The 16,992-nt window shown below is 40.6% G+C and overlaps 1 protein-coding gene across 2 annotated transcripts in view; it reads left to right on the top strand.

Annotated features, from left to right (window-relative positions):
• Positions 1-384: 384 nt before the first annotated feature.
• svild (supervillin d) overlaps positions 385-16,992 on the top strand; it is a 49,877-nt gene continuing 33,269 nt past the window's right edge. Inside the window, exons 1-3 of one of the 2 annotated variants that reach the window (XM_055004712.1) lie at positions 385-736; positions 1,298-1,339; positions 13,855-14,359. In XM_055004712.1, the coding sequence (XP_054860687.1) occupies positions 13,971-14,359 (389 nt within the window). In that variant the 5' untranslated portion in view covers positions 385-736; positions 1,298-1,339; positions 13,855-13,970. The remainder of the gene's footprint in view (positions 737-1,297; positions 1,340-13,854; positions 14,360-16,992) is intronic. The other variant, XM_023278287.3, reaches the window with a different exon arrangement.

The following is a 16,992-nucleotide window of genomic DNA, read 5'->3' as shown; positions in this document are numbered from 1 at the left end:
AATGTAGAACTTTAACTAGGCCTTGTTCAGACATATTAATGCAAAAACGTTACATACTATACCTTTGAAAGCTTATTTAAATTGGCGCGGAAATGTATAAACTACAATCAACACAAGCATAAAATGACAGAAACAAGAAATTATTAACTACCTAAAAGTATTTTAGTAGAGAGAGTGTTTCCTCATTTAACTTTTAGTTTTTTCACTTATTTTATTCTCTCACTGTACTTCTGCAAAACACCAATAAGTCCTAACTCACCATAAATAGTGTATGTAATTACACCTCACGGTCAGAGAAAGGGGCGTTTACTAGCGGTGCATGAACGCAGCACGGCGCTGAGTTTGGACCAATCAGAAGCGAGAAGGCATTTTAAGTTTGAAGAGCCCGGACCTGCCAGCAGCTCTACCCGCTGTCTGTGCATACTGCTCGGACAGGACTGAGCCGTGGGGCCCCTACCCGTCAGTTTCGGTGGAGGATGAATATGAAAAGCCAGACTGTCTTCTAAAGAGGTGTTTATCCACTTCTCTGTTGTGTTTCGTCGAGGACTCCTCTCTCCTGCCGGTTAACTGCCGTCTCGCAGCGACGTGCTCAGGTTAACGTTAGCTCTGTCACGAACTTTCCAAAACACATCGCCGGTGAGCAGTTAAAAGTGTTTGAACAGCTGCCTCACATTGCTCTTACAGTAGTATCTCAGTGTGTGCTGAAGCTTGAGGAGACCTCCAGGAAGGATTACAGGTATGTTATAAGACAGGTCGGTCATGTTTTTATAATGTTCCTGCAGTGCAACTTCAGTTCTGTGCTGTTGCTGTGTTGTGTTTAGAGGCATTAGCATAAACCCTGCGCTTCCTATTTGAAGTGGTATGTTCAAGGAAATATCTGTCATAAATGTCGTTACAAACTGTGACACTCAAGGATATGATGCATTGTTTAGTGTCGTAACGCTGTCATACACCCAACAGCTGTCATTGCATTAGTCAGTGTAGTTTCCTTCCTTTGTCATTAACCTCATTCTCACCATGATAGTAAACACTAGAGGAAACTGTACTTTGATGCATTTGAAAACCCTTATTTGTACCTATTTACTAAGCCTTTCAGATAACTGTATCCTATAAAGAGAGCAACACTCAATACTACACTAGATCCAGGCTTTTTTTCCCTCTTAAGTCTATCCCTATGTGACATATCAAGTGACGGCACATCCAAGCCAGCTGGTTTTGTTCTTTCACCTTACTTTGGACTTGGTAAATTGGTCAACAGAGACTTGCTGAGTACAGTTCTCCTGCTCTCTTTCCACAGCGGTGACCTAACCCACGGCAGTCCCTTTGCAAACACAGAGAAGTGAGCATTTGGGGCTGTCCTGTGCAAAACCACCTGTGAAAACAAAGTTATGAAAAAGTGTGATTAAGCTGAAATGGCTGTAGGACCGACTGTTACTGTGCACATCATGTTTCCTATTATGATGTGGTGGAAATGATTACACTAATGTCAGTGCAAGCTAGATTATTTAGGTCGACACAAAATAGTTTGGAATCAAAGTCATGTTTATCCATGACAAACTGCCATGGCTATGCAAATACTTGCAGACTGCTTGGACGTACATGAGCCTTGTTTGATTTGCTTTGAAAGATGGTGACTGTACTCTTTGTGAGGTGCAGCTTATGTTTATTCAGTCTGCATTTTCTTATGTTTTTTACTGGGTCTGGCTCATGAGACTGTCACCAAGCTGCAAATGCATGTGTTTATGATCAAAATAATGTAATTTGGGGTAGAATAATTATCTTTAAGTTCATTACATTGGTTGCTATCTTTCAAAAAAAAAAGCTATGGTTTTGTTCAGTTTAGTGCTATCTGTCATTTCAAGAGTAGCTGTTACTTTTTCTCAAATGACGAATACAATGCAGCCCATTGAAGCTTCATATCCAAGGGCTATGGTATTTGAGGCTTCCCAGACTGTAATTTTCCCACTGTAAGGCATTTCAGTTGCCTGTGTCAAAACAGGCTTCCCAGGATCTTCCTGAGCCAGCTGGTGTTGAGCAAGACAAAAAAAAGAAAACCGATGCAGGCCTTGATAACACATAGTTTCTGTGTGTCGGGCACAGAGCAGGACAGCACATGTTAAAATGACTGTTCAGTTCCTTACCAGCAGAACACACTGATTTGTGTTGTTATTTTGCTGGAATATTGCAGAAAGTTGGAGGACAATACACAGTTGCCACTGCGTAATATCCAGTGTGTACAGAGAGCTGAACAGCAGGAGCAGAAAACAGGGTGTGGCTTTTGTCATGTCTTTTTTTCCTGTCTCACCTACATCATTTAATGCTCTTTACCTACCTTTTCTTTGGACCGTGTAAAGATCCCAAACAAAGAGACAGACGCTCCATTGTTGTCAAGCAGAAGTGAGTGTTATGTGGTTGTGGTCGGTATTAGCATTCACCTGAACGCCTCTTGTCAGTGTGATGGTGGTGTTGCGTTGCCCCTGCAGGGATCTTGTTACTCAATACTGGTGAAAAGGCCTTTTGGAGGGTGGAGGAGCGTGCCATGGATGAGGGCTCTTGCTGCAGAGACTTGTCTTCTTTTGTACTGGAACATAAACTTGTTTTTTTTTTTTCTTTTTCTTTTTCTTCAGCACACGTTGTCATGAGTGCAATCAAGTTTCAATTCCTGGATCACTAACACCTCAAGAAAACAATAACAAGGTGTGCAAGGCTCTGAATCACAGGCCAGTCCACTCAAATGATCAAACCAAAAGCTGTGGGGCAAAAGTGTTTCCTTGGTACTTGGTGGCTGTGTAATTTTTTTGGCTGCTGTTCCCTTTCCCTTTATATGACAGATGGGTTGAAGAGCTCTCATTGGGCCTTTATTCTGTAAATTGTGCTGCAGTTTTGCCAGCATGCTGTCAAAATGCAAAAAGACTTCTTGGTGCACTGAGTGCATGTACCTCCCAAAGAGTGCTGTAAGCTCAAAAGTAATTGAAGGGATGTTAAAAGCCCTCTTGTTAAATTAGAATTGTAAGTTAGATTTATTTGGGCAATTAAGGACTTTAACAAGGCTCTAAAGGAGGAAGGCCCAAAATAAGTACACCCAGATTGCCTCATTTTAGATTGAAATTAGGAGCTAACTACTTTTAAGTCTCTTTTGGATCACTGAAGTGATAGATAGAAGGGAATGTTTCCCTCCATCGTTTTGTTGGTGAATATCTTTAGTGAGTTGTTATTAAAGCTCCTCCTCTTATGCCTTTCTACACCTGGAAAGAATGAGTGAAAGAGCAAAAGAGGCCTCTAAGGTTTGTTTGTTCTATTCTGTGACTATGTTTATGATTGCACTGCATTTATAATCATATGCAGAAGGCTTGAGAATTGGAACCCCACTGACACTAGATTTTTAGGGACTGATGCAGATTTTTAGTGAGTAAAAACCTGCAGATGTTGACATCAGCTGATATTTTTCATATATGGCTACAGGGATGCTGTATCACTGTGGAGGACTGACTGGAAACCACTGATCACAACAGAAGTCCCTGTCACGATGAACCTTTGCTAGCTAAACCCTGACCATACTCTTTACCACACAAACACAGAAAACCACCTCACCTATCCAGTCAAAACAATCAAAATTCAAACATGATGCAACTGAAATAACATTTACAAACTACTCATTTAGCAATCTGGATTTAAACATTTACATTCCCATGGTACTTTGTGATTGCCAACACAGAACTGCCCATAATCCGAGCCACTGCCTTGTTTGGTCGCTACAGAATTAAACACAGCAAACAAGCTGCAGTCTTGCATCTCACAAAACAGTAAAACAGTCCACCTGGTGGAACATCCAGGTACTACAGCAAATCCATGATACGTTTTCTCGCATGCATGGCCATTATGTCCTGCCTTATTCATCATTATGTTTTTAATCAATTACATTATTAACAGCGATCTATTGATTAACTTTTAACCAATAATATCCCAACTAGTTAGTAACTTACTGTGAAGACACCACACCACTGTCTGCTCAGCTGTGATGCATACTCTGCTGCATGTGCTGCACACAGTGCTGACAGTAGTGTAGACATAGTCTGAGCCACTTTGCTGAACCCAATATGTGATTATGACCTTTCTATATTATTGCAAGTATCTTTTTCTGCATTACACACTGGAAAAAGCTGGAATTTCATATGCTGAAATTTTTCACAGTATATCTGTGATGGGCCAATATTGGCTGATAATATTGACTGATGGATAATCGGTTGGGGTCTATTAAGAATTAGGACTGCAACTCTATTAATAGTTCACAATGTATTGTTGATTAATCTGTCAATTGTCTTCTGAACTAAACAGTTGGTTGTTTGGTTTCTACATTTTTATAAAAGGGTAAAAACTGTCCATTAGTATTTTCCAAGTAGAAGATGACGACCTCAAATGTATTGTTTTGTCCACAACTCAACGATTTTCAGTTTAGTGCCATAGAGAAGTAAAACGATGATACAGTATTTAAATTTAAGAAAAAGGAATTAGAGATTTTAGACTTTTTCTATAAAAATACATCAGAATAATTAATTATTAAAATAGCTGTGAATTAATGTATTAGTTGACAATTTCGTAATTAATTGTTGAAGTTTGATTCAGAATATCAATCAAGTGTACCGCTCTTGCTCTTTTGTAAAAGTTGCACATAATAAATGCTAACAAGACAGTGTCTATTTAACACAGTAGGTACTGCTTCATCTGGTCAACGAGACGTAAGAATTAGGAGTATTTCTCAGTCTTGATCTGTACAGTGCTTGCCTGTTACTCAATGGTTAAATAACATACTGTAAAGCAGCTGAACTGTAAAAGTTGGCTGCAGAATATCAGGCACAAGATCCATCCACTCAAGCAGATCCCTCCCCTCTTTTTAGGTCTGACCTGTCCTCCCTTGCTCACTTCTCATTGGGGTTTGATGTCGACTGCACAGCCAAGAAGTTATGCATTACAAATATTTATATAAAGCAGAAGGGATGTGACAGTGTGTGCGATAGGAACTCCACAGGGAAGAGTGCTAGGGGTTACCCTCAGGCTAATCTCCACTAAGACATATTTATAAACCTAGCAAGCAGTTAGAGTGGAGTGCGTCCAGCTTCAACACCAAGATGCTAACTGTATTTGGTCAGCAACTCCACCGCCAAGGCCCACTTCAATGACGCCTATTAACCGTTTTGATATTTGCATGGCACATAAACATATGGTTATGCTCCAGACTTTCATTTGATTTGTGCACATGCATAATAGTTTCCACACGTATGGGCAGCACAAAGCCTTTCTCCATACCGCATTTGACTTTGTTTTAGCTCTGTGCCAGAACACAATTTCATCTGACACCATCATCAACTGAAAACAAAGCCTTAGAATAAAATGTCAGTGTTTTGAATCTGCGTTAAAAACAAGTGAGTTAAGAGCCAGCATTTTCTGTTCCCGTCAAACAGGGTTTTACTGCCTTTATACACATGTGAGTGACAGATGCTGCCATGAGAAACCCATGAATAACACATGAACAATCTAATGTGTCATTGATAAACCATATGTACGGGTTGTGTTGAAAGACAGCAACACTTTCAGTCAATGCAAACTGAAAAAGGGGATTTAATGGCTGCATTGTATTTATCCTAATGGCACAAGTTTACAGAGCAAATCCAAATAATGCTGCTCTTTTTCATCTTATACTGACAGTATTAGTGCCTTTACTTGAACCCCGTATATAAGCTAGCTGATATTATTTGCTGATATTGACCCGTCACAGATATATCAGTATTGGAATATATGTAGTTTGATATACTGCTGATCTGAAAACTTCCTTTTACAGTACAGAATACAGAGAAGATGCCTGTATATATATGTATATAGACAATATCGGCCGATGTGTCAATACCAGAATTTCCTACTTCCCAAGATTGGTACCAGTCCCAAAAGTCCAGTGTGGATCTGAACATAATGTGCATGAATTCTGCATATTGTATTATAGCTTCAAAATCAATAACATTGCTCTCCTAGTGTCATTAAAAAGCCAGGTTCCTAATAAATTGAGGAATAAGTTGTATTTTCAAGTTTGATTCCATGTGAATGTCGCTTAATGTATTTATTTATTTATTTATTTATTTATTCTTTACAATAAATTAGAATGTCGTCAGCCTCCTGCAACATCAACCACAAAACATAATTGCTGCAAACTTCACATAATTAACATTTAAACTAAAGTAACATTTTGTAATATATTTTTATTGTCTTTCTTGCCAAGAGTTAGCTGATGCCACATGTTGTACTTCCATGACTACATGCGTTATTTGTCACTTTAAAGAGGTTAGATCGTCTGTCATCAAAGGGTTAATAGCACTACTGTTAATACTCCATCTCTCAGACATAACCCATCCCCCTGCAAGATAGGAGACCCCTTAACCCCTCCACCCCCCGCTCGGTAGCATTCCAGCTAGCCAGATGGTGTCTGCTCTCCACAGCGGACACCACAGAGCAGAAGGAGAAACCCCACCAGCAGGATACTTCGGATGAGACATTCCACCCGCTGATTTCCCCCCCCACCTTAAGTTGCCTCTTCTCTCTCAGTTCAGCCTTGTCTATGCAGACTCACAGGCCGCCATTCTGGGGATGAAGCCCATGTTGATAAGTTGTTGGCAAGTGGAAAAATGTCACGATGGCTTCAAGAGGGTGACAGCTCTGCAGTGAACTGAGACAGAATGACAGCAGAAATGACAAATTTCAGTATCTGACAAAGACTAATTGTAGATATAGTCAGTGTCATGACTTTTTACATACAGAGGTCCTACAGCAATCACAGTTGGGATTCATGCACTTATAGTTACAAGTTGTTATTATCATTTGTGTAATAATCATTGCCCACCTGTAACACATTTACTTTGACTGAAAAATAACATGAGGTCATGCATTTTCTAACCACTGTAGTTACTGTCTAAACTCATTTGTTTTTCAAACTTTTCCTTTGCTGGCATTTTTTTTTAAAAGGGGGTTTTATCGCCATATATGTCAGTGCATATTTAATCGAATGTGTTGTCAGGAACTAGTCAAGTAAATACTGGAAGTGTGCACAGAAGAGAAAAGATAAATTAAACCTAACAGCAGTTCTCCTTAGAATAACTGCCCGATTTCAGGTTTCTGTGCTGGTTGGCACAGCTTTGATCCAGTCCTAGTCAATTTGCACATTTTCCATCAAAAATTGGCAAAATCTATGCACTGGAGGTGTTGCTGGAGTGCAGTAGTTGTTTCTGTGTCAGCATGCTGCAGGGGTAGAGTTTGAAATGAGGGTGAGCGGTCTAACTGCAGCTACTACAGTACATATGCCTTATAAAAATCTGCGTGGGTGTTTGCTTCTGGCCTACATGAAGTCTTTGAGTGGAATCCAACTTTATGTGTTATGCATGTGTGCGTGCATGCAATCATATGATCCCCTGGCTAGATAAAACACCCTAAACCCCACCCTTCCTACTCACCACTCCAGCTTCCATGATTGCAGCCTTGCTGGAGAGCTAGTGTATGTGTTTCTGTTGGCATGTTTTCCAGATTCTCTTATTGTGTGTCAGTGTGCACCGCAGTGTGTTTGCGAGTGCGTTCGCTCATTTGCTTTCCCATACGTCACATTTAATGGCTCCTCTGAATGCAGCGATTGGAAAGCCGGAAGACTGGGACAAAGAGCTAGCCTGTAAATAGAAGAAAACACACACATGCTGTCCTGTGTTTAAGGCTGAAGCTTTAGTGAGTTTGAATGGCACAAGCTGTTGTCCCCTTGACAAAGATTTCAAGGAAAGGGAAGCAGCACTTTCTTTGCCTTGCTGGTGACCAAGGTAGCTCAATCTCAAGCTGGTCAGTTCATTTTTACAGTGACGGTTACGATGGCAAAGCAGAGCGCAGGCATGAGTACCCAGGGGGGTGTTATGTCAACTGCATCTCGGGTGACTGGCTACAGTCAGCAGGACTTCTGGTAAAAGGGATTTGAGGGAGTTTGTGTCTTTGTGTGACAGAGAGGGGAGAGAGGGAGGGAGAGGGAGAGATGGATTAGTCTCAAGCCCCATTTCTGCCCCATCCTCCTCCTCTTCTACAGCAGCAGATCTTGTCTCTCTCCCTCCACCCTCCCATATCACCAGACTGAGGCCTCTTGGCACCCTGGAAACACATGCCCCACAAAGCCATCACATCCACCCCCACAAAAGCCCATTCTCTCCAGCTTTCTTTCCCTACTTCTTTCCTCTTTCCCCCTGCTCTGACCCCTTCACTTTTCCTTATTCTGCTGATGTATGGACCCTTTCTTCTCCTCTTTTCATCCTCCCCTTTTTGTTTGTATCCTCCATACTTTTCTTCCACATTCAGCTGCTTTTCCTTCCTCTCACTGAAACCTCATCTCCCTCCGTTGTCCTGCTTTTCCTTTACAGCTTAAAGTCAGGGGAGAGTTGAGTCATGTCAGTGAAGTGCCTGTGTCTTGTTAGACAAACACGCCCTCTTGTCAGAATCGTCCTTTGAAGCTCTATATTAGTATAGGCTCGTTTTAAACAAGATAAAATGTTGGAGACCTCTGCGATTGCAATTATAACTTAATTCTCCAGTTGTTGCAGGCAAGGTACTTAAACCGCTTTAAGTGCAGAAAGATTCCTTTTTAATGAGAAACACATTTGCCACTCAGTATGTGGTTGATTGTTGTATGAGGGTGGCTTAAAAAAGTGTGACACACCCTGCATCTGTCCCCTTCTTCAGCCGTTTTGAGATGCATTTGTTTGGTTGAACAAATTCACAAGAGGCCAGTGCTTTAATACGCTGTATGTGGAAGATGTCGTTATTGGATTAGGGACTGGTGACCCGTAGTCAGGCCTATCTGCTTTCAATAGTTGGTCACGTGACCTGATTGCAGTCATACACACCCATGCAGAGAAACATGCAACATCCTGTATACTGAACAAATCACAGGACAAGTGCCTTTTTACACCTCCAGACAATATTCTGTTTTGATTTAGTTTGATTTGTCAACTGTAGCATGCTGAGCCATTTTCTCTGGATGCATATTGAACAAAGTAAAGATAAGATTTGATATTACTTAAAGACTAAAGAAGAATTTAATTATTGCTCTCCTCAAACTGGAATACAGACAGTAACATTTGGATAGTTAGGGAGTCATCTATTTCCCCAAACTTCAAAGCAAGGAAACGGTACTTTAGTAAGTCCCTCAGACATCCTGTGCATTGAAATTGCAGCTTGCCTCTTCACCGAAGAGTGAGTGGAATACTTCCATCTTTTGTTTTGCCCCTTTGTGGTTCCAGCTGAAAATCCTTCTTAGAAATGGACCGCCAGTCTGTTTTTGCACTGGCACCTGGTGTTCTCGGCGGAGCAAACTTTCCACTCTCCACCCTCTTCCCTCAGGAAGAAAGTGTGTCGGCAGCTGGCTCCATCTTAAACTGCCTCCTCTCTCTTTTTGTACAGTGTAGAAAAGTGATGGCTAAATGTCTCTCTGATGCTTGTGGTAACTTTATATGGATTCCCGAAGGTTTACAGTGACAAAATGCTGTCGTAGTAAAAACAAAATATACCTAGTGCAGTGTCCATTTTAAGTATTAGTGCAACTTTGCAGAAGTGTATATTTTAAACCTAATAACTGTCAAAATTCTAGCAGTTTCAGGTGTACATTTCTGTGCTGTTAACTAAGGGTTTCAATGAAAAGATAAAGATAGAAGACTCGTGGGAATCCCAGTGAAGCTGAACAGAGGCAGTGCTAAAAAATGGGCAAGTTTGTATCTGCCTTTGGTTGCTGTAGTGCTGTGACTTCCATCATTAATCTGATGACTTATAGAGAGATGTGGGTTTTGTGGTTAAAGACTGACTGACTGTCACAATAGCCTAATTGTTTGCTAAACAATTGATTCTATATCATCAGTTTGTCACTTTGTGTCTTCAAGCGTCAGGTTGACTGTTTTTCACATTATAAGCAGAGTCCTGATTATTTTATACAGCCAAAATCGCCCTGCCTTCCCCATGTAAATCCACTGTTTATGAGCAGGGTGTCGGCTGCATTCCTGCTCTGTCCTCTTGTGTGGACATGTGATTTCTGAAAGAATACACAGTCTGGTGAGCTACAGGTCAGTGTTTGCCTTTGAGGCGGCTTATTGTCTGGCCCTTATCTTAGAAACATTCACAGTTAACATTTATGTGTCCTTTCTATGGATCTCTGTGGCAGGTATTCATTTCCCATAAAACACCTGTTTCCCATTGCTTGCATATAATGACATCAGGCTGTGAGTAACAGTGACATAATGAAATTTGACTAGACTTTCTTCAGGTGCTTAAGTTGACTCAGCTTATCAAAAATGACCAGTCTGTGACACACTACCCGTTCACTTGTATTATTGTTTTATTATGAATAGTGTTAAATGACATCCGGTTTCACACAAAGGATGTTGATTATGAAGGTGTAATTGAGTTTACACAGTGGGGCTTTAGGGGTACATCTGACCAAAACAGATTAATGGGCATTTATTTAAAAGAGCAGAAACTCCCCTCACATGTTTCAAGTCATCTTGGTTGTTCTAACTTCTGCATTTGTGGTGTATTGCAGATGTTAGGCCTAGAATGGGGCTTATGTAATCTAAAGTAACCACTTGTAATGATTGGATGTCTTTACAGGGAAGTAAATATTTAAAAGTGTGACTTTCACATGGTACTATTAGAGAAAACAATGTCACTTAATCCCAAACAGTTTTGAGTGCAAAGGAGCTGCCATACTGTTGAAATAATTCCGTTTTCTTACTGCCTTTACCCATCCCATCTCTCAAGAGTGTTCTGGAGCTCTGCCAGGTTCGAGTAACATTTCCCATTTAATCGAGCTTTTATGAAGAAGGATGTGGGCCACGGTTAGGAAGTGACACACTTGGCCTTTGTTGAGACAGATCTTCCTCTTGTAGCCAGTGACAACTCCCAATGGGCAGAGAAAGGTCAGAGAACATTACAGTGGCTGGAAGCTGAGGATTCAGTTTGTTTACATGCCCTAGAGGAGCAGAAATAATATTGCACTTGAATTAGCAGGTAAGACTGGTATGACTACATATTGAGCCAGACAGATGCACTGTCGCAAGTGACACAAAAGCCAATTATGTTCTCAGATGTTTTTCACTGTCTTATTAAAAGGGAAAACTCAATTGTGGTAATAAATGTGATCCTGGAGGCCCTTTGGACAGTCAGGCTGAACAGTTAGCTAGTTAGCTTCCTCCAAAACCACCTATCACCTTGCTGTGTTATTCTTGATAGTATTTATTTAGAGTCTTAGTGGTTTTTTTGACCTTCCGTGGTTCTGGTTACTTCACCTGTCTGTGCTTCAGAAGAAATAACCATAAATAGGTAAAGACACCATGCAGTGTTTTGGTGGTTTAAGTCACCTAGAAACACAAATATTCTGGGTGAGTCCATGTTTTGCTGATAGAAGTGATGATTTTTAATCTATGACTCACAACTGTGTTTTCAGTCCCCTTTGTTGCTTAAAATAACACTGTCAGCTTCCAAACAAAGCAGCCTCGATGTTCTGGGTCTCCATGGACAAGCTTTAGTGTACTGTGTAGCACTCCTTTTATAGGTAGTGACCTAGGTGAATTATGTAAGTGTGTGCATAGTCCCGAAATCAACATCCAAACTCAGGGTCCTTTTGCCTTCATAAGGCAATTCACAGGCTGAAGTAACATTCAGTCATTTCCAACCCAAAAGGAAAGTGGAGTTGAAGATATCTGCATTACTTTTTGAGGAGTAAAATAGCTCTTTGTCAAGGAGCATCACATTATTCGGCGGCCTGAATTTTACATATTCTCGCAATTTTAGGCTATTTTTTCACAGACTGTACCACCAAAATAGACCTTATTTTGAGATGCTGAACTGTAACCTTCAAGCAGAAATGTAATACAACTCCCCTAACATCCTTTTCCTATTGAGCTGTGGAGCTCTTAGAAGCTTCAGGCTTGGTTTTAGTGGATTTAGTGCTACAAATTGATTAGATCTGCATATTTAATAGGCCATTTGGTTTCCATATTGTGCAGTAACCTCCATTTAAAAAGCTTTAGCCTCATCTGAGCCTGAGTACATACATAGGATCTGTTCCTGTTTCTGTTCTGGCTAACTGTAATCAGCTATAGATGCCTGTTAGTGGACTAAGTGGAATAGAAGCGAACTGTGCTGGTTTGTTAATGTATCAAACAGATGGTGGATATCTTTCTACATAATATAGAGCACACGTTTTCTAGATTTTAGGTGTCTTGGACATCGCCAGGCTTATAAGAATAAGCAGACAGCGTGTAATTGTCCACTAGAGTCACAGTTTATGTTGAAACTACAGTTTAAATGTACACAAGGGAAGCACTGGTATCTCAGTGTTTAGCCACGCACTGTTATGTTAGGTGGAGGTGGGATGGGAGAGGACAAGGTGAAAACGGACACACGCATACTCACTTGCACTTACACACAGGCACATATTCCTAGACGTATATATATATACACCGATTTCCTGTGTAATATTTCAAAGCTGTATTTTTTTAAGGGGACCAAGAGTCCTGATTCTGGGTTGGTATTCATAAACCAGCAGGTGGTCAGAGGCCATAAGGGGTGCACTCGAAATTTGTTCAAGCTTGTCATCATTACAGAATAGGTTCTTGGAGTCAGTTCATTTATTCCACCTTGTGACCCGACTCACCTCTATTTTCCGTCTTGCCATGACCAATTCATTTTCCCTCTTTCACCTTGACTCTCTTATTACTAACATTGTCCAGACACAGCACTCTCAATCATATTTTCCCATATCCCTATCAATTTGGGGAACTTATATACTAAATTAACTCATGCTCTATAACTAGAAGGAGACCAAGGGACTACCCGTGCCTCTCTTTAGCATGAATATGTCTCAATTTATTCATCTCCCTTTTTCTCTTATCCTTGACTGCCCCAGAGCATCACAAGCATACTTGTGCTGTGAGAAATGTCTGTGGAAAAGCCCCTGTGCTTGGTGTGGAGCCGCCAGAAACACACATAATGATTATTGCTGTTGTCAGCTGGCGATGCATTTAAGTGACTGCAGTTTTCAAACCACTCCAAGCCACGTGTGGTTTTCTGCACTGAGAAATTCTTAATGGAACAAACTGAGTTCAACTCAAACTCCTTATTTTCAGTCTTATAACGGTAGCTGACTAGGTACTGAAAAATCAGAAGTGATCAAACAGTGCAGCTTTTCTTGTTCTAAAAGATGTGGTTTGGAGATGTTGAACAGATTATCCTTACCGCAGACACAGATACCTGAAGCCTGTCCTGACATGAAGTGTTTGAGAGGTCACAGTCATCCTGTATAAATTGCAAGTCTATTACAGGGGTAATATGTGTAGACTGAAAAACAAGTTCCTTTACAGGCAGTTTAGATTTACTCATGCATTCTCTTTAGTCGTGAGGAGGGGGGATAGTTTCCAAGAGATGATAGCCTGGGTGCAAAGCCTCAGCTTGGAGGAAGGAATAAAATGGGATAAAGATGTTATTTGATGTACGCTCCTTACTTTCTGTGTGAAGTGAGTCGATGGAATAGAGGTCATGTGAGACTCTCACTGCGGTGGTCGGTTGCTTTTGAGCGAGCTGACATCATTTTCATCAGGGGTGGGGAGGGCATGGAGGGGGTGGATAGGGCAGGGCAGGGCAGAGCTTGGAGATCTGCAGCTGAGCCAGTTTCCTATGAAAGCTGGAGAAGTGTACATCCTGGTGTATCCAGTATTACACAACTTCAGAGAACCAGTCATCTGAGACTGTGCTCTGCAGCCATTATGTACTAATGATGTTTTCCTTCCTTGTTTGCAGCACTGGGATGATTTTGATGGAGTGAGGCATTGCTGTCTCGGGAGCTCTTCAAAAACAGTTGGACACCATATCATCTGAAGAAAAAACGCATCACTCAAACCGAATTGAAAAGCACAATGGATGGAATAGACACCTTGCAGAGCTCAGCCCCAGAGACCAAGGCTGAGCGAATCGCTCGCTACAAGGCAGAACGCAGGAGGGAGCTGGCCGAACGCTACGGCAACACAGAAGAATTCACCTCCAAATACGTCCGAAGGGACAGGAAAATTGACGACACATCCGAAACAGTGTCTTCAGCAACCAAGGAGAAAGAAAAATATGACGATAATGCATCAGAGCAAACATATACCAGAAGGGGCCTCAGGAATAAAGTAGCAGAACCCGTGGAACATGCTGATGATGAGCCAGTCCAGGAGAAAGAGGTCACTACTCTCCTCAAAACAGACACGGTTTCATCCTCAAAGTCAGAGTTTGTCTCCTCCTTAAAGATGTCATCTCATTCCAGGTGAGTTTATTCGTATTGTCACAAGCTAACGATAAATGCACAACTACCCTGACCATTGTTTATGCAAGACTAGTTACAGTGTTGATATAAAGTTGACCAGAGACATGAAACACAAAGCTGCCAGGTCAGAGAGACCCTGGCTAGTGCAAGTGGATCTTCTCAGGGATACCTTGCAATATATTTAATTAAACTTAAATTAGATCTTCTTGTGTGTAGCAATAGATTTACATGCAGACTTGCATATAATTCTGTTGCAGTTGAATTATGTATTGCTTTTAGAGATATGCCTTAATTTAGAGAACTTGCAGCTTAGGTAGTAAAGACAGCTATTTGATGACTGTAAAAGGGCTTACTGGCTCTCAGTAACTGAAGAGGAGGCAACAAATTGGCACATTAGTGCTATCTTCTGTTTCAAGTAAACATGACTGCTTGCATTTCCAAAATTGGCCATGTGTGCAAAGCAGTGAACTGCCACATTTATTTTGGTATGTTTTGCTGTGATTACACACAAGCTTCTTGTTTTGGTTCACTTTGCATTCCTATAGGGGTTCACACATATTTAACAAGTCTGCGAATAATGAACCAGTATTGTCAGCAGGATATTTGGAACAAGTTTTCTCATTGGCTGCCAGGAATACACTTCTGAGAACTATACACAGATGGAGTTAAACATGTCCAGTCGTGGGTCTGGGGATGTTTGAGCTGTAATCAGGCTGGGGATTCTGCTGTGTGCACATAGCCGGACTTGTCTGTTCCTGAAACAACTGCCTGAGGGAGTGACGATTGAGAGAGAAGAACTTAAATGGATAGAGTAGTGAGTTAATGTCAGAGTTTGGGGCTTGACTTATTGAGCTCTGCCAAGCTTTCATGCCATGTGTTTAATGAAGCAAGTTATCTAGATAGCTGTGATTGATTGACTGTTAGATATTATGAGCCAGTTATTTAATAAAATCTGGAAAGTCATGTCTTGTGTAATAAAGTTGAGAAATACGGCATGACATGTTTCAGCAAATCTAAGCTAAGCTCCCCAGATCATCTTTCACAGCAAAGCTTTGGTTTGATTGTTATTATTTTTTCCTTCTTTTTTTTTATGGCTGTGCTAATGTCCAGATGTGATCTCAGCATAAAATCTAGTATTGGAAGTGATCCAGTATCAAAAATATGGATAGATTTGGACTAGATTTTTGTTTTCCAGATTATGAAATGTGAAAGAAACTTTACTTCGTGTGTTGGTTTACTGCAGCAGACAAAGAATATTTGGCAAAACACAGAGCAAAGTCACTCACAAAGTTATGGACTGCGTTTTTAATTACAGAGCGCACAGAGACGGGTTGACATGTTGATGTGTTTGTCTTGCATGCCTATCACGTTAGCTACTAATTCTGTCAGTTTTGTCATGACGTTTGCTATGTGTCACAGTCCAGCTGTGTAGTCTTGTGTACAGACACACCTATGCACCATATGAAAGAGGTTGCATAGAGGGTGTTGTCAGCTAATAATTCATCAGTGGATTTCCATACATACCTGATTTATTTGTATATTATGCTTTTACTTTTGCCAAATTCTAGGTCATGATTAGAGTTTGATGGTGTTTTCCTTACAGGTCTTTCAAAATTCTATATCAATACAATTGATCTAAAATTCCAGATTGACTTACATGTGCTTTACAATTAGAGCTTCTCACATAATCAGTGACCCTTCGTGATCAACATGTCTGAGTGACTGTTACAGAAATAGCATAAAGGAAGCTGGAGCTCAGCTGTCCCAGTGATAATGAAAACTGTCAACAGGTTTATCTGCCACAGACAGGAATCCGTTGCGTGTAAAGTCACAGTTGAAGAGTGACATTCCAGAATGCTGCATTTTGACATTTACGATGAACCGTTCAAGCCAAGAAATAGAGATTCTGTCATGCCTCACTACTTAACTTTTTATTTGTCCATGTACGTGTGATCTCAGCCTTTTAGTTGCTTTATTCTAATCTAATAGTTAACACAATGACGTTACGTTCCTTGGTTTGATAGCTAATGTTATCAGCTGAACAATAGCCCACACATAAGTGTATTGCTGCTTTATCTATCTATCAGTCTGCAAGGTAATAAGTAGAGAGACTTGGCAAGTGTGTGTCTATTACAATGCAGCATTATCACACAAAAATATGACTTACTGAAGATTTAGCATTCACTGTACACAACTATCTCAGAAGTTTCCTACACTTGAGTGGGAGTCTTATTACGTAGTATTATGAGTCGGATATTCTGGGTGTTCTTAAGCATGTGTAGTAAACACCAGTCATTGTGTTACTGGCTCAGTGGAGTTAGCCAGTCGCATTGGATTAGAAACAAGACAGAATGGGATTGGGGCTAATTACTGTTGACATGGCTCAACCATTGCAGAATTGAAGTACCTCCAAAATGAATAACTCGGCTTTACAAAAATTAAGCGCACAATATTAGATACAATAAAGTTTAATTATTTAACATGCTACAGTCATTATATAACATATCTCGCTCCCTGTTTCATTGTGTCACTGAAGGCTTTCTGTGTATGACATAATTTAATGGAGAAAGAATGAAGAAATTTGCTCTAAGTGTTTGATTTGTGAAGCAGCTGCCTTGATTTGAATGTGTGTT

The sequence above is a fragment of the Amphiprion ocellaris genome, chromosome 18, assembly GCF_022539595.1.
Source record: "Amphiprion ocellaris isolate individual 3 ecotype Okinawa chromosome 18, ASM2253959v1, whole genome shotgun sequence".
NCBI classification, from domain to species: Eukaryota; Metazoa; Chordata; class Actinopteri; family Pomacentridae; genus Amphiprion; species Amphiprion ocellaris.
This window is presented reverse-complemented; position numbering and strand designations above follow the sequence as displayed.